The 18,858-nt window shown below is 38.8% G+C and overlaps 1 protein-coding gene across 1 annotated transcript in view; it reads left to right on the forward strand.

Moving 5' to 3' along the window:
- The window catches only part of LOC103808722 (propionyl-CoA carboxylase alpha chain, mitochondrial-like), a gene marked incomplete at its 5' end in the record, with an annotated part of 151,417 nt that overhangs the window by 16,164 nt on the left and 116,395 nt on the right, over positions 1–18,858 (forward strand). Inside the window, one exon of the mRNA XM_009081524.1 lies at positions 4,627–4,729. Within this exon, the coding sequence (XP_009079772.1) occupies positions 4,627–4,729 (103 nt within the window). The remainder of the gene's footprint in view (positions 1–4,626; positions 4,730–18,858) is intronic.

The following is an 18,858-nucleotide window of genomic DNA, read 5'->3' on the forward strand; positions in this document are numbered from 1 at the left end:
TGTCTGTGTTACTGTTAGAAGGGGGAGGATGGCTGCTGTTAATTCCATTAATTTTCTCTGCACTGGAACCTAATCTTCCTCTTCATTTTATGAAGCTACTGGATTATAAAAAGTTCATAAAATCATAGAATTTTAGGGATTGGAATAGATCTTACAGATAATCTAGTCTCAGCCTCCCCTGCTCTGGGCAGGGACACCTCACTAGACCAGGTTGCTCAAGGCCTCATCCAGCCTGGCCTTGAACACTGCCAGGGTTGAGACATCTACTGCTTCCCTGGGCAAGCTGTTCCAGTGTCTCACCTACCTCAGAGGAAAATACTTATTCCTAATATCTAATCTAAACTTCTCTTCCTTCAATTTGAACCCATTACCCCTTGTCCTGTCACTGCAGTTCCTAACAAAGAGTCTCTCTCCATCTCTCTTGTCGGCCCCTTCAGATACTGAAAAGTTGCTATGAGGTCTCCACGCAGTCTTCTCTTCACCAGGCTGAACAGTCCCAACTTCCTCGGCCTGTTTTCATAGAGGAGATGCTTCAGTCCTCTTACTTGATGACTTTCTTGCAGGTGAAGCCAAAAACCATTTCTTGGTCTGTCACTAATTCCTTTATAATTCAAAATAGTAGAGGTTTCCTTTCTGTAAACTATAGTATCCATCTTAGAAGTGATCGTGAGTTCTCTGAGTTGTACTTCTTCACTACTCTGAATGGCTGGAGAATGCTTACACAGCATAGTCTTTTTACATAGTCTGTCTTTTGCTGTGACTGTCTGGGTCTGCTCTGCTCACCTTCACAAGAAATTAAACCCTTTAATAACATTCAACTTTGTTTTCTGCAAAAGCCTAATTTGTGTGTGTGCCATCTGTAATGGTCAACTTCAATACATTGGGGAAAAACTTAAGCCAAAACAGAATCTAGGAACAATACAAACATTGCCTGCATTGGTATGGATTTGGATTATGCATTGCACTTTCTGTGCTACCCATGATGCTTTTAATTTTTATTCTTCCCAACCAGAAAAGTCACTGTTCAAGTATTAAATAACGGACTGGGGCACATAACCAGGACTTGTTTGTTTTGTTTTGGTTTTTTCACTGTAATTGATAGTAGGAAACACATTTCTAGGACAAAATGCAAATGAGACTGTTAGGGGAAAAATGACCTTTTATGTAATTTAATTTGAAGTTGGTTATGTAAAGTAATTGCATGAACCTTTTTGACTCAGCTTGGGGGATACTGGGATAATATTGATTTAAGCAATCATAACATCAGGGAAATGAGAAAGAAATACTTTTTTCCTTGTCTTCCTTCCAGCCAGGGTTCTGTCATTTAGTAGTAATAGATGCGTGCGGTCCAGTTTTAAATAATACAGACAACAGTGCATCCACTCCTTTAGCTGTGACTTAATTTTATAACTAGTAACCCTGTTTTACATTCAGCTCGTGTAATTCAGTGATGATAGTGATAATGCAGAAGTATATTCCAGGTTAAGCAGAGAGATCTGGGAGCTAGCAGCATGTTTTATTGCAGAGATGAAATCTGTGTGGCCCAGGAGTCTGCAATGATCAGAGCAGCAAAGAGCAATGGTGGAACTTCCCATATTGAAAGCTGGGGAACCTTTGCTACTTACTCATTTCACTCCCTGTCATTTGGACAACTGTTCCAGAGGTAGCTTTGTTACTTTTCAGATCGATCTCTGTGGTGAATGTGAAAGGCTGTATTGTAATGTAAATAGTGGCAAACAGAGAAAGTGGATAAGTATTTTTTTCATGTTTGTAATAACGAATTGGTGGATGTCACTCTTGATCAGCTGTTAACCTGTTTCAACTTACTGACCTTTGTTCACCGTTTGGAGTTTGATTTTTATCGTAGGTACAGGGAGAAAATAGTTTTTGCAGCACAGAAGTGCAAAAGCAGTTATTGATTTCATCCAAGATGAAGGTCATGCGATAAAACCGTCAAATTGGGATCTTTCTAGTTTTACCTCGTTCCTTTTTGTGAGTTGTTACTAACAGTGTGTGTTGGAGCAGGTGGGAACATTGTTTTGGTCACACGGTCTTGTCATGGGTGCTAGGCAGGGGGATTGTAAAGCAAGAGCTTTAGAGCAGATCCCTGATGTGTCTTTAGCTGGGACATGTAAACAAATCATCAGTTTTAGATTCAACGTTTTGAAAAAGTGATCTCAGCTTCTTAACTGTGTGTAAACAATTGGAAAATTGACACATTTCAGATCCAGATAGTTAATATTATTGCATTGTATAATTATATAAGGCTTATATATACATACACACACACATATGTGTGTATATAGATACAAATAGTGCAAAAGTTCAGTGCCTTGCCATTAGTTTTTCTAGTAACTGGCAAAGGAAGGGTCGAGTTTGTTTCTCAAGCCAGTTTCTCAACCTTTCAGCATTTGTGTTTCTGCATGTGTTTGTTGAAGCAAAACCAGTTTCCATTTCAAGGCAGATAAAAAAATAATAAACACTGAGCACAGGAAGTTGCAGTAATATTTAGCCAGAATATGTTAATGTGGACTAAATTAAAAAGAGATTGATGCAGATTTTCTGTCTTTTGTTATTTTTAAATTAACATTTTTTGGTCTGTAGCAGCTCCTTTGTACTGTTAGCTGGACTGCAGTGAGTGCTTTCCCATCACTGTGGCATTGATTGCATTGCTGACCTGGACTCTAAAGCAGCCTCTTATCCCTATTTAATATGCCCAGTGGAATGATGGGTTCTGAGTTTTGAAATTGTGGATTTGTTACTGTAAAGTCTGCTCCTGCCCTTTTCAGTGGCCTCCATTCTGGATTTTCTTGAGCATCGTATTAGTCTTATTTTATGCTACTGATGGAAATTATCACTTGCTTAGTAACCAGTACTGGGGAATGTGAATTAACATTACATGCCATAGCACTGAGGTGATGGGAGAATGGAGATGTAGAAGGGATCTGTCTAACTGTTTCTCTGCTGCAGGACTGGAAGAAAACGTGGCCCCCTGGGCAGAGTTCCTCTGGGAGAGGCAGCCTTTTGACCTCCTTTCCTCCCTCCCCCATCCCTTCATGTGAAGTCTGTACTTGCTCTGTATGATGGCATTTGCTGTGATATGTGCTCATAAAGCACTTTTTGTGAGCTGTGTTGTAGCTGAGCTCACCTAAGTCTTTCAGCCTCAACCTTTATCTTTTGTTAACTTTATTGTGTAATCCTCCCTTCTGGCTTTTGAAACACACTTGCTTTCACCTGTGCAAAATCTCTCTCTTGGACAAAGTTTGCCTCTTTTCTTCACGAAAATTCAACTTTGCACTTCTTGTCCTGTTTTATGTCATTTTTAACTTCCTGCCACTACCTTGTGGACGGAGTACTTTATTTATCCTTTTGCTCTCTTTCATAGAATCACAGAATGGCTTGGGTTTGAATAGATCACCTGGTTCCAACCCCCCTTGCCAGAGGCAGGGACACCATTTGCTTGACCAGGTTGCTCAAAGCCCCATCCAGCCTGGACTTGATCACTTCTAGGGATGGGGCATCCACAGCTTCCCTGGGCAACCTGCTCCAGTGCCTCACCACCCTCACAGTAAAGGGTTTCATCCTAGTAGCTAATCTATGTCTACTCTCTTCCAGTTTGAAGCCATTACCCCTTGTAAATAGTCTGTCTGTCTTTCTGGTTGGCACCTTTCAGGTACCAGGCAGCCTCAATTAGGTCACCCTGAAACCTTCTCTTTTCCAGGCTGAACAAACCCAATTCTCTCAGCCTTTCCTTATAGGAGAGGTTCTCTATCCTCATCATCTTGTTGGTCCTCCTCTGGACTCTTGCATCACTCTTGGCCACCTATTTGCCAATTTTTCATATCAAATCTGTGTTGTGTGATTTCTAGGCAAAAGATGGGGAGGGGCAAAGTTCTGTCACTGTGCTTTTTTAGCCTGTTGAATGGACAATTGAATCTCTAACTTCCACATTCTTGAACAAGACCAGATCAGGAGAAAAATCTGCTTCCAATCACCCTGGTCGCACCTTTGTGTCCAAACACTTGTGAACTTGCCTACCTTCAGATCTAGGCTACTTTGGGCCACTTTGTGCTTATGAAGTCTCAAGCATAACTTCGACTCCATCAGTTGCAAACTAATGATTACACAAATGGCACTAAATGACTCAGGGCTGATGAGTGGCATTATCCCCATTTATTTTGGGGGTTTATACAGTTGTGTTATCCCTTTTTCTTGGAGGGTCTGTAGCCTTTGCAAGATAAAGTGCTGAGAAAGAATGGTGTATATTTTGAGTCAGTTCTAATGTTCAGATGGATTCCTTACCAGCATGAGGCACAATATGTCAACCAGTGATATTTCAGTAACGAAATCAAGATGCTGCAGCATCATTCAGTTTCTTTCAGTTGTGAAATTGTTTTTAATAGAGGTACCAGTGTTAGGAGTTGGGCTGATCTGTATGAAAACATGCAATTTAAACTCTGAAACTCAGAGTGTATGCTATGCTAAGCCTCATCTTAATTTAGAGGGGAAAAAACCGTAGCTTTCATATGTAAGGACTAAGCAGTGTCTCCACTGGTAGTTGTTAGTTTTTGTGTCTGTGTTGGTCTGTGGTATCTAATTTTTTTAAAACTGCTTTCTGAAAACCAGGACACAAGTTGACAGATCTAGAACGAAGGGAACTACTGGCAACAGCAGCATCTTTGTATGTGGCTGAACAACTGAGATCACAACGATTTCTGGGGACTCCCAGGTAAGTTCATTTCTAGGAGCTCAGATGTGCTGGTGCATTTTGTTAATGGCATCTTCTCATGCACAAGAGTAACTGGTGAGAAACTGCATGGTTTCTTAATACAGTCTGTTTTTTCTAAATTTAAATGAGCTGTAGCTTACGTTTCCCTACTCACACAAGTCATACGTGATTATTTTTATTCTACGTATTAGCAAACTAATAGGCACAAAAATGTGTTACAAGCCAGTAGAGTAATTAATGCACATCAGGAGTTTCATTAATGCAAAATGTTGCTGCATTAGTAACTAACCACAAATTGAGCATCATAAATTTCCCATGTGCCCATTTGAAGCAATCTAAGCGCTTTGGGATAATATGAATATTCAGCTACAGAGCTTTCAAATATTGTGGATTTGTGTAAGTAATTTGTTACCTTGATGAAGAACCTTAATAGTTTAGGGTTTAATTCTGAAAACACTTTCTGACGGCAAATGCTGGAAGAGTCAACACCTTGCTTTAAGTATGGGAGGTATTTTGGTGCTTTTGTTTTCCTAGTCCCTCGTTTTTTTGAACAGTAGCTGCTAGTAGCCTAGGCAGTACTGTTAATTGGCCAATCATGGCAGTAGCCCATGTCAAAATACTAATTCACTTCTTTGGCTTTTTGGAATGGCATGCTTTTTCCTCTAGGATGTTCCTGGCTTTTATTGTCCTCTAGCCCATCGTGTCAATGCCTTGAGACCCTGTGTTAGAACAACTGAATTAGTGAAGCTTGCTTGTGTAGTTGGTGTTAGCAATAGTTGCATTCAGTGAATCCTGACTTAGCATAACTCTTCTTGCCTTGCTTTTTTTCATGCAGTTGTGTGCGTGTTTGTGTGAGAGGGAAGTCAGAGTGCAGCATAGACATTATTCACATTCCATGCCAGTGGTTTGACAGTGTATTCTATTACTGATTTTACAGTGGTCAGGAATAAATCAAATGTGGTTTCAAGAAGTCTTTATTTTTATTTGTACCCGCAAAGATAATTAGTGCCATATGGTATTAAAAAAAAGAAAAAAGAGACACTTAGGGCAAGCATAACAGCTTTGTAATATATAGCATATGTAGGGCTAGGTCATTGCTTGCCTTGTCACCTATAGGGGGAAAGTAAAGCACCTTTTTATTTCCTTCCACAAGTTAAATCCTCCATACTGAATGGTATAAGAAGAAAAGACACTCAAAGGCCACTGTTATCCTCCATACTGAATGGTATAAGGAGAAGAAAAGACACTCAAAGGCCACTGTTACCTAAATAAAAGACGAATCAGGGAAAATGAGGAGGAGCCTTGATTGTAGTTTTTACTGACCAGCACAGGAATTTAGCAGTCTGGTACTGCTGCAGAGAAGTAATGGATTACTTTGTACTTAGAGTAAGGATAGGAATTGTTGATTTTAATAGTGATTATCAAACTGCTATTGCATTCCCTGCTCTGATTTGCAATGATTTTTTTTATCTGCCTTGTAAAATGATTTTGCTAGCTAAAAAGAAAAGGAATACAGTTTTTGAAGAGTCTCTTAATGTTTTCTTTCTATTGCAAGTACTTTTTTTTTTTTTCAGTACTAGGTGTCTATCTAACTTAATAGAAAGGATGTACACAACTATTTTAACTGAGATACCAAATAGGTAAATGACGAATTGCATCGAGCAATCAGGCATGGTCATTCATCTCTTTTTGAGCTGTTAGGGAAACACATACACCCCTATTCTAAAAAAAAAATAGCTTATTTTTGGAGTGCTATACAAACTCCATGACACATATTATTCCACCATGAGCAGAGAGGGCAGCAGAGTCTGGCCACATAAAGTCTGTTAAACTAGATTGAGGTCTGATTTCCAGATTTTAAATGGTGAAGGTAACAAATCTTTTCAGTATAGGGAAGATCACTTTCTCTTGCTATGATGGGGTGTACTTTCTCTTGCTATGATATGATGGGGTTATGTTCAGATCAGCTTTCAAAGGATTGACTTTTCCTGTCTGAGGCATATGCAGATCTGGAGTGAAACCTTCAGAAGTCAAGCCTTAAAATTTTCTCCAAGTGGTGTCCAAGTGTAGTTCTTATTGAATGTCTTGGTTTCTATCCATACATATTGTTAGATCTACTTGCTTTAATGAGGCCAAGTAAGGACAAGCTAATGCAAAAACACTTACTGGTAGGTAACTTCTGAAGAAACCAAACCTGGTAATGATATGCTTTTCCCAATATCATGCAGCTTCTTCAGTGGAAAAAAATCCAAGAAGTAAAGGCAGAATGAGGTCAAAGGACTGTGCAGTGTCTTGGACAGTGTCTTTCATTCCTTAGGGCAGTTAGTGCCCTCCCTCTAGAGGGGGTGGAGGACTGTGGAGCATACAAGTTACTACAGTCCCATTAAGGACCCTTCACCATGTCCTTAACTTACCCAAACTGCATCTGACTTGTTTATGAAGGTGTTCCATATCATGAGTACTTTTTAAGGAGCAGGATTGTACTTAGAGAAAAGACTACAATCCGTTTGAAAAATATTAATAAAATGTGCAGGCTAGGAACCTGTGCTGCTGGCAACAAATCAAAAAGGTCAGTTTTCATCTTGGGTGCAGTTCATTGTGGCAGAACGAGACATTTGGGTTCTGTGTGAGTTTTAAATCCATGCTGAAGGACGTAAGTGTACTAGGCAGACTGCACCCTCCAAAGTTGATCCATAACATTCTGCTAATGGTTTGGACAGGTATATTGATATGTTGATCATTACCTTCAAAATTTCAGCTCTCTGGCACTACTTATTTTGACAGCATTTTTTTTTGTATTCACTGAAAGCAATTGAGCAATTTTTGTGCGAAAAAACCTACTGAAAAGTAGTATTTTGAAATTGTGCAGTATTCTAAACTTGTCACGGCTGTCAAATAGACGGTTTTCTGCTGAACTTGAGTTATATGCTTATCTTTGGTTTTAATTTGTTTTCCTTTCCCTTTTGGGAGCCATATTTGTAATATGCATTCTTTTCACAGCTGCAGGGGAATTTTGGGTTCCCTTTTTTCCCTGTGATTTATTCAGCCCAAGATCAGGATTGTTATTCTAGTCAGACAGATAGATAGAGAGTACCATGCTTGGAAGTCTTCACAGAAGCTCCAGTTTTCCCTGTCAGAGTTACTGAGACTGTAATCAGGTGAAATGCAGCTGAGCCAGATTAAGGAATTGTCACAGCCTCATCCTTCATTGCTCTCTCTTTCCTCCTCCTCCCCAGCTATGCAGGTGTGATCTTGTGTGTAGTTGCTTTCTATTCTGGTTCTGCTAAAATGCCACATATCAGCATAGAAAACATTTAATAATGGTTTACTTTACTCTATATTATTCTGTCAGAAGCAAGTTACTCATGACAAGTGAAATTATTCTGGAAGGGCTACAAGAGTGGAAATGTGTAGCAAGGAGGAAGAGGTGAGCAGAGGATGGCCCATAAAAGGGATGCAGAGGTGGACCTTGGCTCTGTGCCATAGATGAGACTAGTGGCCTCATGAGGGGGATTCTCCTCTTCAATCAATGATATTTGCTGGGATGTGACTGGAAAATAGGTATTTTGCAGTCCCTTGGGTGACTGAATCATCAGCTGTGAGGTTCTTGCTGGAACATGCTCTCATGATTGGGCAAGCTATTCCCACTTCTGGATCCAACACCCAACTTTGTTCAGCTAGTTTCAATCAGGCCTGATCCCTGCAGTGACATTCGTTGTTGCAGTAGGTTGTCTGCTGTTGAGGCTGGTGCAGGCCAAAGGTCAGTTTGCCTTTCCTGTTTTAGAATAAATGGTGGTATGATTTGCGTGGAGCAGCCACAGGTGAGTTTCCACTGTCTGCATTGCTATGTGTTCCTTTTGTGTGTTATGCTAACCCTGCCCTTAGCAGAGAGGGTTGGGACTAGATGATCTGTAAGGTCCATTCCAGCCCTTAAATTCTATGATTCTATGTGTCCCTGGCCTCACCAACTAGTTGAGTCCTCTTAGGACTAATTTGCCAACCTTTAGCTAGAACAGCTGTAGGAGACCTGTGCGTGCTCAGTTATGGAATATAGGCATTTACTGTTGTGATGCAATCGAATAATTAGAGCATTTTCTGTGTGACTTTTTAAAACTTTTTAAATTTAACTGATGTTTATTTAACCCATTTTCTTGGGAAAATGGTGGTTGTGGGGTGATTTGGGTGTTTTGGGTTCTTTCTGGTTATGGGTTTTCTTAAAACTGTTTTTGAAAGATGATCAGCTAGTGAAAATGCTTGGTATTTTGTGGGACAGATACTAATGTGAATATTTCACTGTGATATCCAGATAATAGGGGCACATGTTTCCTACAGGAAAGATCCATGAATGATTAATGACTGTTTCATTGTTCAGCTTTCAGTTATTTTACCTAGGACTTTCCTACATATTCTGTAGTCCTCTTTATTGTGAAGCTGGTGCCACCCACAGCTGCTGAACAGATTTACAGCATCTAGTAAAACCCCAAGGTCTTCCAGACAGAACTCGATCTCGTTTCAAGTGGAAACATATTTTGGCTGAAGTGAATCCAGCTTCTTTTACGTCTGTTTGATGTAGTTAGCCTTTGAGACCAAAAATGATGTTGTACAGTTGAATCTTCACATTTTGGCATTAGACTTGTTTTCATTAGTGGGTTGGGAGGGGAATAGGAGAGTGTCTCTCCAGGTGTGGCTACATCATGCTATCTCATGGGTCTACTAATGTGATGTTTATACTTCTAAACCCAATTGCCTGCAGCACTTCCTATGTGTTGCTTGTGTTGGCTGCTAAGTGTATTTTCCTAATTTTTCTATGGGTTTTACCCTTTCATCATTTATGACTTGGAAAAAACCAGTGAGGCTGCATGCCTATATTACCTGATACTACATGCAGAAAGATGGTAGCACATTGGAAAATGTTTTATATTTATATTGTGTGTTCAATGTAGAAGACTGGGTTAGGGAGTCTTGAGTTAAACTTCTTACTGTTCTTGTGGGACCTTGGAGAAGTCCCTTGAATTTGGCCTCAGTTTACAAAAGGGCAAAATGTCCTTAACACTTTGCTCCATTATTGAAGTTTTGTAAATACCTGTTTATCAGCATATATAAAATATTTTGAGATGTAAAATGGATGTGGCTTTCCAAGCATAAAGTAGTAGTTTCACAGGAATTGTGTGGTGAAAAAGTACAGCTAAAATACAAGCAAGTTTTTGTCAGGTTCTGAAACAGCTTGGCTAAATTTTTGTTGTTTTAAAATCCTCAAAATCCAGGCGTCCAGTGCAGTGGACATAACATGGTTGGTGAACTGTGAGAACAGAAATGGATATATTAAGCTTTTTATTTAACGAATTATCGTAGGATCATGTCTAGGTTGATTTGGTACAGCTATATTGATGTTTGCCTTGCCATTGCATGATTATGGGGCAGTGAGGGAACTGCTCAGAGAGTAGCAGAGCCCCACACCTCTCAGGCATGCTTGCTTTCACACAGACTGCACCTATTACCCTGCTGGAGTCTGGGACAGAGCCAGCTCTTTGCCAGCCTAGGGCTTCCCCATATGGAAGGACAGTCAGCTGCCCAATAGGAGAGCTTTCTGCCTGTCCTGCACTGCTGGAGCAGCACAAAATAAGGTTATGTTACATTAATTTTAAAAAGAAGGAAGATGATGTCAGGAAAATTCACTGGAGTCGTCCGAACCAGCCTCTTGGAAAGGGAGAGAGTTGTTACTTGCAGCACAGCCATGGGCACTGCTGAACTGTATCGATTGCCTTATTTGATTTTTATTTTTTTGTTCTTCCCTAGAACTGCAGTAATAACATGAGCAGTGATTGCAAGTACAGCTAAACATTTATACTTTGTTTTACCCTACAAATACCCTCTAGTGCGATACAGAGATAAATCACTTTGTTTTCATTTGATAAGGATGACTAAGTCCAGCCCACTTGTGGCTTTCTTCATTCCCTCACTTTGGAGTTATGCAGTCATCCTTAACTCATGAAAATAGCACTGTCTTATTCTTACTTTTCTGGTCTCCTGGTCAATAAGTCAAGCATTTTTCTCATGATTTACTGATAGGCCTTTGAAAGTCCTTGAAATGTTTATGTAACTACTGCAGCTTCACACCATTATTCCACTGTGTGACCTTCCCCCCCCCTCCCCCCCCGACTAGCAAGGTACTAAGACCTTGTTCTCCCTTTTACATGTGATACCCTTGGTTATAATGGGCTTTTCTGGTTCTGATAACCCTGTCTTGTCTCACTAGGTGTTACCTAATGTTGTTCTTTTGACCTCTCATAAATAATTACTGTATTTTCTTTGTCGTAATCCTGCTTAATCACTGCAAAACCAGCTGCCCTATTAGTATTCAAGATGTCTTTAATATCTGGTATTATTTACCCTTCTAGGTTGCTCAGTTGCTTATCACAGAAAGAGGATTATATGTGCTAGAGACGAACAAGTAGATGCAAATATATGAAACATGTATTTTCAGCCAGTATGGAAAATGTAAAGTTGCAATGGAACATTAAGGTAGCATTTGTGACTTTCTACAGAGTGTATGTATAACATTTTTTCTTTGATTTGGTCAAATTAATGGAACCAGAATTGATAACACAAGTAATAAAAGGTATTTATATAGTAGTTTGAAAGCAGAGGCATCGTTCCATATGATTTATGAACATACATTCCAGGAACAGAACAGTCTGTCATGGGAAATTTTCATAGCCTGTCATTCCTGTCATGTTTAAGGAAGAAGGTATGCTGGGTGCTCAGGAATCCATACTTGCTCAATTTTCAGAGCTGATAACCCTTATGAAATCACTGTGAAGATAACAATTATTGAAAGTTTGAACCTTGCTGAGCATGGTTTGGGAAGACCCCAGAGCAGTGGCATGCATCTTGCTGAGGTAATTGCTGGTGGGAAAGCCATTCACCAAAGTAAATGGAGTCCCTATGTTTGTTTTTTATTTTCACCATGTCCTCTGGGAAAGCAGCATCTGCTGTAGGAGCTTTACAGCTTCTGTGGCTACTGTTCACTTAATGCTGAAACTTCAATTTGCACAGTGTACACACGTGAATGTTTTCTATTGTGCTGCTGAATTCCTGACCCTTTTTTAGTTGTGAATCTGGCCCTTTTTTCATCCATGCTTTGCTTATGACTTCTTCTGCAAGATCCTCTCTTTACTACACCTCTCTGTGTTTACTTTGATCTCTTCTATAAGGCCAAGAATTTTCCTCTCATGCAGGTTTACACCTCCTAAACCTGTCCTTTAATATTTGTCTGCGTGTAAAAATTGTATGTGTGAAACTGTAGAACTAACAAGGTGTGTGCTAATTGCCATGTGCTCCCTGGTCATTTTACAGCTATTTTTAGCATAGGTTCTCATCTCCATCTGTATATTTTATTTGGTGTTTTGAAGGGCAGAAATGAAGTTGTGTAGGAGAATTCTATGGAAGGGTGAAGTTTTTCTTGACTTTTGGGGTCTCTAAGCTCAGTAAATGTATTCAGTAACTGCATTCAGATGAGAGGTTTTGCTGGTGTTTCTTTCCTAGGATTAGTAACATAAAGATAAGCATGACCATCAGCACCTTGCCTCCTGTAGTGCCTTGAGGCACTGGTTGTGTCCTGTTGTTTGTTTGTGTAGTGTATAGCTTATTCTGGATGCTGTTGCTGTAGCAGTGTTGTCAGCAAAATATATGGGAAGCAAGTCTCTCATTCAATATTGTCTGCATACTTTTACATGTATGTGTCTTGATTTGTCCATTCTTTAGCATGCTTGCTTCATTCATGGTTCACAAAGGCTGTAGTTAAATACAAGATATTGATTGAAGGGATAGGTAATTCATTTATACCTTTGTTGTTGAGTATTACAATTTTCAACCGTTTCTTTTTCCTTTGATTCAACTGTGAAAGTGGGATGGGACACAGAATGGCCTCATTATTGTAGGAGTATTTCTCTGTTCCCTGCAATGATTCCAAAAGCTCTTGCACACTTCATCAGTATTATTGTAATTCTTTGGCTGCAGGATATTTGGCAGCTGTTGCACCCCACTGGCAAATCCTATTCAGACTTCACTTCCATTCACCATTGCCATTGGAGAATTGATTTCTCTCTCCTCTGCTCTAACCTTTCCCAATTCATTTTGGATTGTTCAATGTGAAACATTTTAATTTCATATCATACAGCCATTCAGCTCACAATCCTTTTTTAACCTGTCACCAGGGTAACAGCATAGCATGCTTTCTTTAGGCAATCAAGTTTTTATTTCACATGCTTAATGTTGCATTAAATGTTTGCATTTTGTTTAACCCTCTTAAATACTTTCAACTGTGGATATATTTTGCAGGGTAATGAAGTCTCTGATTTCAGTGTCAAGTCTTCACAGAAATTGCCTTACTTGAAATAAAAAAATAAGAAATCAGAAGATGAATACAGTAATGACAAGATTATTAATAAAATCCCAAATGGCTGAATGAGGCAAGTGTCTGTAGAATGGCAAAAAATATTTTTCCTCTGGCGAAACCTTCCAGGAGCTTATAATATAATCTTTAGACCTACACTTTGGGATTATTTTTACCTGTAAGTGCTTGTATCAAATTAATGCAAAGATAGGATTAACCATGCAATAACATGACTTTAAGAAGTGAAATGTCTGGCCTGTACCTGTCAACCTCCTTCACACTGCTTGCCAGATGTGTGTGCAACTGTAAGCTGAATAAGTGCTTTACACATCAAAATTAGACTTTACTGGGATGCTGCAGCTGATCAAAGAAATAGGGATTTTTTTTAAAGTATCTGTTTTTCCTGTACAAACAAACCATCATGGCATGAACAACAGGCTATATGCATTTTATTGGATAGGAGAATAATGAATTTCTATGTTATCGTAGATGATTAAAAAAAATAAAATGAAATGGACATTTTCATACCTGAAAAAGCATTGATTTCTTATAACTGATGTCAAAGCATGTCCTGCTTGTCTTGGAAAAGGAATATGACCTGCTAGGATTGCCCCCACCTGTTTAGTTGGAATTAAAACAAAGTCTGTAAGAGATGTCCTTAAAATACCCAGGCTTTAACAATAATTAAAGGTGTAGTGTTAAAGGCTTATGTTATGTCCAAGTCTCAATTATGTAGGTATAAATGATATGTGGGGGAGGGAAGGAAGTATTTAATTTGAGCATAAGTAAAACCTAAGAACATGGCATTGCAAATAAGCCCAGACTTCACTCATTTATAATGACATAAACCCACTGTAATGAGAGCACTAATAATATTAGCATTTTAATGCTTCAGAATACTAATTTTACAAACCTTTTCATTTGCAAAATAGATCATACATATCTATCATTGTTTAAAAAAAGCAAATGCAGAATATTTGCATTACTGTACTAGCTGGAATGTTTGAGTTTGCATTTGATACAGCTCTTCTCGAGAAGACAGCTGTTTATTATAGATCAGACCCATCAAGCTTTGTTAGAGTTTTTCTTTCAACAGCATATAGCTAACTGTACAAAGATAAAAATGCAGTTTCTTCTATGAATTTCCAAGCTTTCTGTCCAGTTTTCTGTTTTCCCAAGTTGTGCTATAAGCTACCAAATATTATTACCCACCAAAAGAGGTTTGGCAGTATTTTGTCAGTGAATTTTGCCAGAAGGAGCCAAACATATGGTAACAGTTAATTTATTGGTTCTTCTAACCTCCAGGGAACTCTTACAGAGAGCATATTACCTTTTTATCTAACATATTTTAAATAAAAGAGCTGTTGACTTGAAATTTGATATGCCAGTGTAGAAGCTGGACCTTCAGTGCAGTTATGCTCAATTCAGTCTTGTTTAAGGGTAAGATTAAAAGTGTAAACATACAAGATTGAGCTAAGACTCTTATTTTTTTTTCTTTTTTTTTTTTTCCAACTTTGGGAGAGGCAGGTCTTTCCTGCATAGTTTTACTCTGTGTGTGTGTGTTTAAGTGAAAATATTGAAGACACATTTTCATGAGAAAAATAAGCCCTGCCTTTGTCTCAGAAGTCTTAGCAATCTCTTTCTTTGCTTTCTTTTGAAGATATTTCCTGGTATGTACATTACCAAGAGATAATAAAAGAAAGGAACATTTTTCCTCTCTTTATATCTAAGACCACAGGCCCATTTGTTGCTTTGTGACAATGTAGATTTGTGTGTGGGAAGTATTTGAGAGGCAACATTGCTAATTGTGTTGTGATTCACTATCTTGGAGTTGAGTCGTGTGCCTTGCACAGCCTGATATCAGTCATCTGCTACCTGCATTTGAGGCAACTCTCTTTGTGTGCCCTTAGGGGCTGTATATTTTTTGTCTTTGCAACCTGGTGGTATTGTGAATCTTAAAAGGAAAACTACATGGGTACGTAGTCATATTTTTGATGGGATACTTGGACTAGATAGTGCCTTAAATGAAAAATACCCTGATTTCTGTTGCTTCATGGTAAGCATTCAGAGGCCGAGATATTTTCCCTAGATCTGTGTTGTGACTGCTCATTTTTATGATTACTATGATTCTATAATATCGTTCAGAGACCATTCTTTACTAGTTTACTTTTCCGTGTAATTAGATGTGGTTCTTGGAGTTTTTGGCTGTAGCTTCCCTTTACTATGTATCTTCAAAGCCTCTAGCGTGAGAATGACTGGGCAGGAAAGAACAGCGTAGGACCGGTTCTTTTGAAACCAGGGATGTTTACCCATTGACTTAGAAAGGAGATGATGACAGGTCTTTATCCTGTCTCACTGTGGTGCTTAGTAAAATTAGTCTTGCTGCAGTTAATAGTGAGATGATACAAATAAGTTATTTGCATATTGAATGCCAGATTTAAAAAGCACTTCAAAAAAATCTGGGATCCTAGGCTTTAAGCTTCTGTCTTTACCCCAGTGATCTAGTACATGTTTCTGAAGCTCCACTCTCTGCTGTGGATAGTGATCTGACACACCTTGGTCACACAGCAATGATTTTCTCCAGGCCCTGCTGCCTGTTCTTCTACCAGACACTGAAATTTAAAGCATGTCCTTAGATGAGAGAGATGCCATAAACCAGTGGTTTTTCTGAGTTTGTTTCCTCAAACTAGTAAGAGTTCTCTTCTTCTAAATTCTATGTGTGTTCACCCCTGCTGCCTCCTGCCCCTGCCCTGCAGCAAAGCTTTTTTCTTGTTACTCATGTCCTCAGGCAAATCACAATCATTTTAAGATGCTTGCTAATATTAAGTCAACCATTATTCCTCTATTAGCTGTGATTTTTTTCCCCACTCTTTATTCTGAGACATTTTATGTCTGCCTCTGCCACAGGTTTCTTTCCTCAAGTCTTAGCACCTATTTCAAGTGAAAATTCTGAGTGAATGGAGTGAATCTCTATTCCAGTGATTTCCAAACTCCTGGTAGTCGTATGACCATTTAAGCTTCCGTCTCTTTACGTGGGCACTGTTTCACAACTTGCTTCTCTTCAGTTTCCTTTCAGTCGTTGTGTATTCCCAGAAGCAAAGGGTTTCTGAGAGCTGATACCATTTTGCTGTTTCACAGTTTAAAGATGTAGGATTGCAATGAGGAATTGTTACATTCACAGACTCTACAGGGTTGAGCACAAGGCTTCAGAGACAAGGACTTTTGTAGTTTAACCCCCACCACCAATTGTGAAGAAAATTAACTCTACCCCAGCCAAAACCAGCACACAAGGCCAGTTCCTCTCACATGGGAGCTGAGAAGGGGCTCCAGTCATTTGTGTTTTGGAGAAATTATGTTGGGTATGGACAAGGACAGTCTGGTCTCAGAACATGGCTGTTGTGTATGGATTCCCTCAGGAGCAGGAGAGTGCAAAGGAAGGATTGGGAAAGCAAAGTTGTGAGAACTGGTTCTGAACGTATTGCCATACTCTGCTCCTGAAGGTGTGTTTTTGAAAATACTTTGGTTCTTCCCTTGGTATTTTTTTTTGTTTCTTTACTTGTTATTGATAGTTTTCCATCTACAAAATGTATACCAGTGAGTATAGTTGCAGACACTGGATCAAAACCAGTTTGGTAATGTATGTCATGTTTGTGCAAGTTTTAGTTTACATTTTAACATTTCTGTTAAAAATGCATCTGTTTTTCTGTCAGAAAAAGTAGTGTTCATGTTCTTTTTGAACATCCTTTTGACCGTGTACAAGTTTTGTTCATGCTTGTTTATAGAATAGGAACATTCACAGAAAAATATAGTTTTATGTACTGATCAGTAGGAAAGAGGAACAGGTGCATCTTTGTGTAATCATATTCATTAAATAATAATTGGATGTGTAAAAAATCATGTCTAAAGAAAAATGTTTTCTATAGCATATTAAAATGTACCTATATGGCACATATTCATATATGATGCTATTAATAGATACTGTGTGTGAAAAATATTTTATATGTAGGAAATTTATTCTTTGCTTGTGAATTACTGAACTACTTTGATTAGTGCTAATTGTCTGTGCGAAAGGTAAGCCTGGAGAAGGAACTTGTAGTTAAGTACATTGTAGAAGTGTGACTATGTTCTTGTAGTTCTTACACCTTATTTAACTATCTAGTGGTGATCATTGAATATTGGACTAGGTGGTTAATAGGGCCACCCAATATGGGCATTTTTAGGTTCCCATCCTGTACTGATTGTGATTATTCCAAAATAAGCAGAAGGAAATTTAAGTAGAAGACTCTGAGTTAAACTTCATGTGCAGTTGTGTTACTGCCACTCCCTGGATCCATCCTACCTGCACAGCCTGACTTGTCTGCTTCAGCCTTAGACAGCTGATAGTTAATGGGCAAAAGTCTCTCATTGGCACTGAGTATGAAGCACTACCTCTTAAAATTTTTTTGCCTTTCACATTCAATCCTAGTTTAATAATTGTTCAATTCTTTCACTCAAGTCATGTATGTATAACTTTAGCTAAGTAGGAAGCCTACACACAATTTTTTCTTATTAGCTTTCTTCTCTTTAATCGTGAGACCATAACGTCAACATTGGCAGTCCCCTATTAAAAGGCTGAAAATACATAGAGGGCAATACATATTTATCACCTTTTGAATAGGTATCATTGTTAAATAATTAGATGCCTGGGTTTCTGTGGCCCAGACTCATAGTGCCTGAGTAATGTAAAAAATCCAGATAAGGGTCATCTAAAGGTAGTTCAACCAATCTAAAGTCTAACTGGTGAGAGGAACCTTTCTCTGTCCATTAGTTATAAAGGGAAAAGGTGGTTAATACTAGGTGGCAAAAGCTCAGTGGTGTGAATGCTGGGTGTAAGCTGAAAGTGTAGTAGAAGATACATGGAAGGTAATGAGAGTCACTGGAGCTCTGCTATATGCTGTAATTGTCTAGACATCACAAATTAGTGCTTATTGAAGAGATGCATGGTTTATGTTATCTAATATAGTTTTTAATGAACTCCTGGGAGTTTTCTCATCTGCTATTTTTTTCGTTTCTAACTGATCAGAATTAGTGGCGTTAATTTGTTCCATAGGAATCTAGTGCAGAAGAAACAGAGAACAAAGCTTTACAATGCATGAAACATGCCTCATATTTTACATGTTGGGGAGAGGAAGTAGCTGTCACACTGCCTGTTGGAAGCTGGCTTGAGTACCTCTGGGCAAATGCTGTAATCACATTTATCTGTGATTAGGTAGATAGTGTGTTGATATTTGTGCTGCTACCCAGCACTAGTTCTTGTGTATGTTGTAAAGAAACATCTTTTTGAAAATCCAGCCACTGTCTAGAAAAATACATTGTTCTCAGTGAATCATTGTTCTTGACCGGCTTCTGTTTCTTGCACTGTGGCATATAGGATGGCTAGTAAGGGAAAATCTGGTCATCTTTTTCTGGGACTGTGTGCCATTCTGAATGTGTGCTCTATGTATTGCCTGATTAAGACTCTTATAGAGGAGAAATCACAACAGAACAAATGTGGTCAATACAGCTGTATTACAAAATCCATTTCATTTGCATGAGATGGTTCAGCTCTTGGATGTACCCTTAGTTCTGCTGCAACAAGTTTGCAGGACATAGTAAGCTCTATGTGATGGGTGAACTCTTGCAAGGTCTGTAACTGTACTGAAATTTGGTGCAAGCATTGTGTTTTCCAAGATGCATGAGAAAAATGAGTAGAATT

The sequence above is a fragment of the Acanthisitta chloris genome, unplaced genomic scaffold, assembly GCF_000695815.1.
Source record: "Acanthisitta chloris isolate BGI_N310 unplaced genomic scaffold, ASM69581v1 scaffold6959, whole genome shotgun sequence".
Taxonomy (NCBI): domain Eukaryota; kingdom Metazoa; phylum Chordata; class Aves; order Passeriformes; family Acanthisittidae; genus Acanthisitta; species Acanthisitta chloris.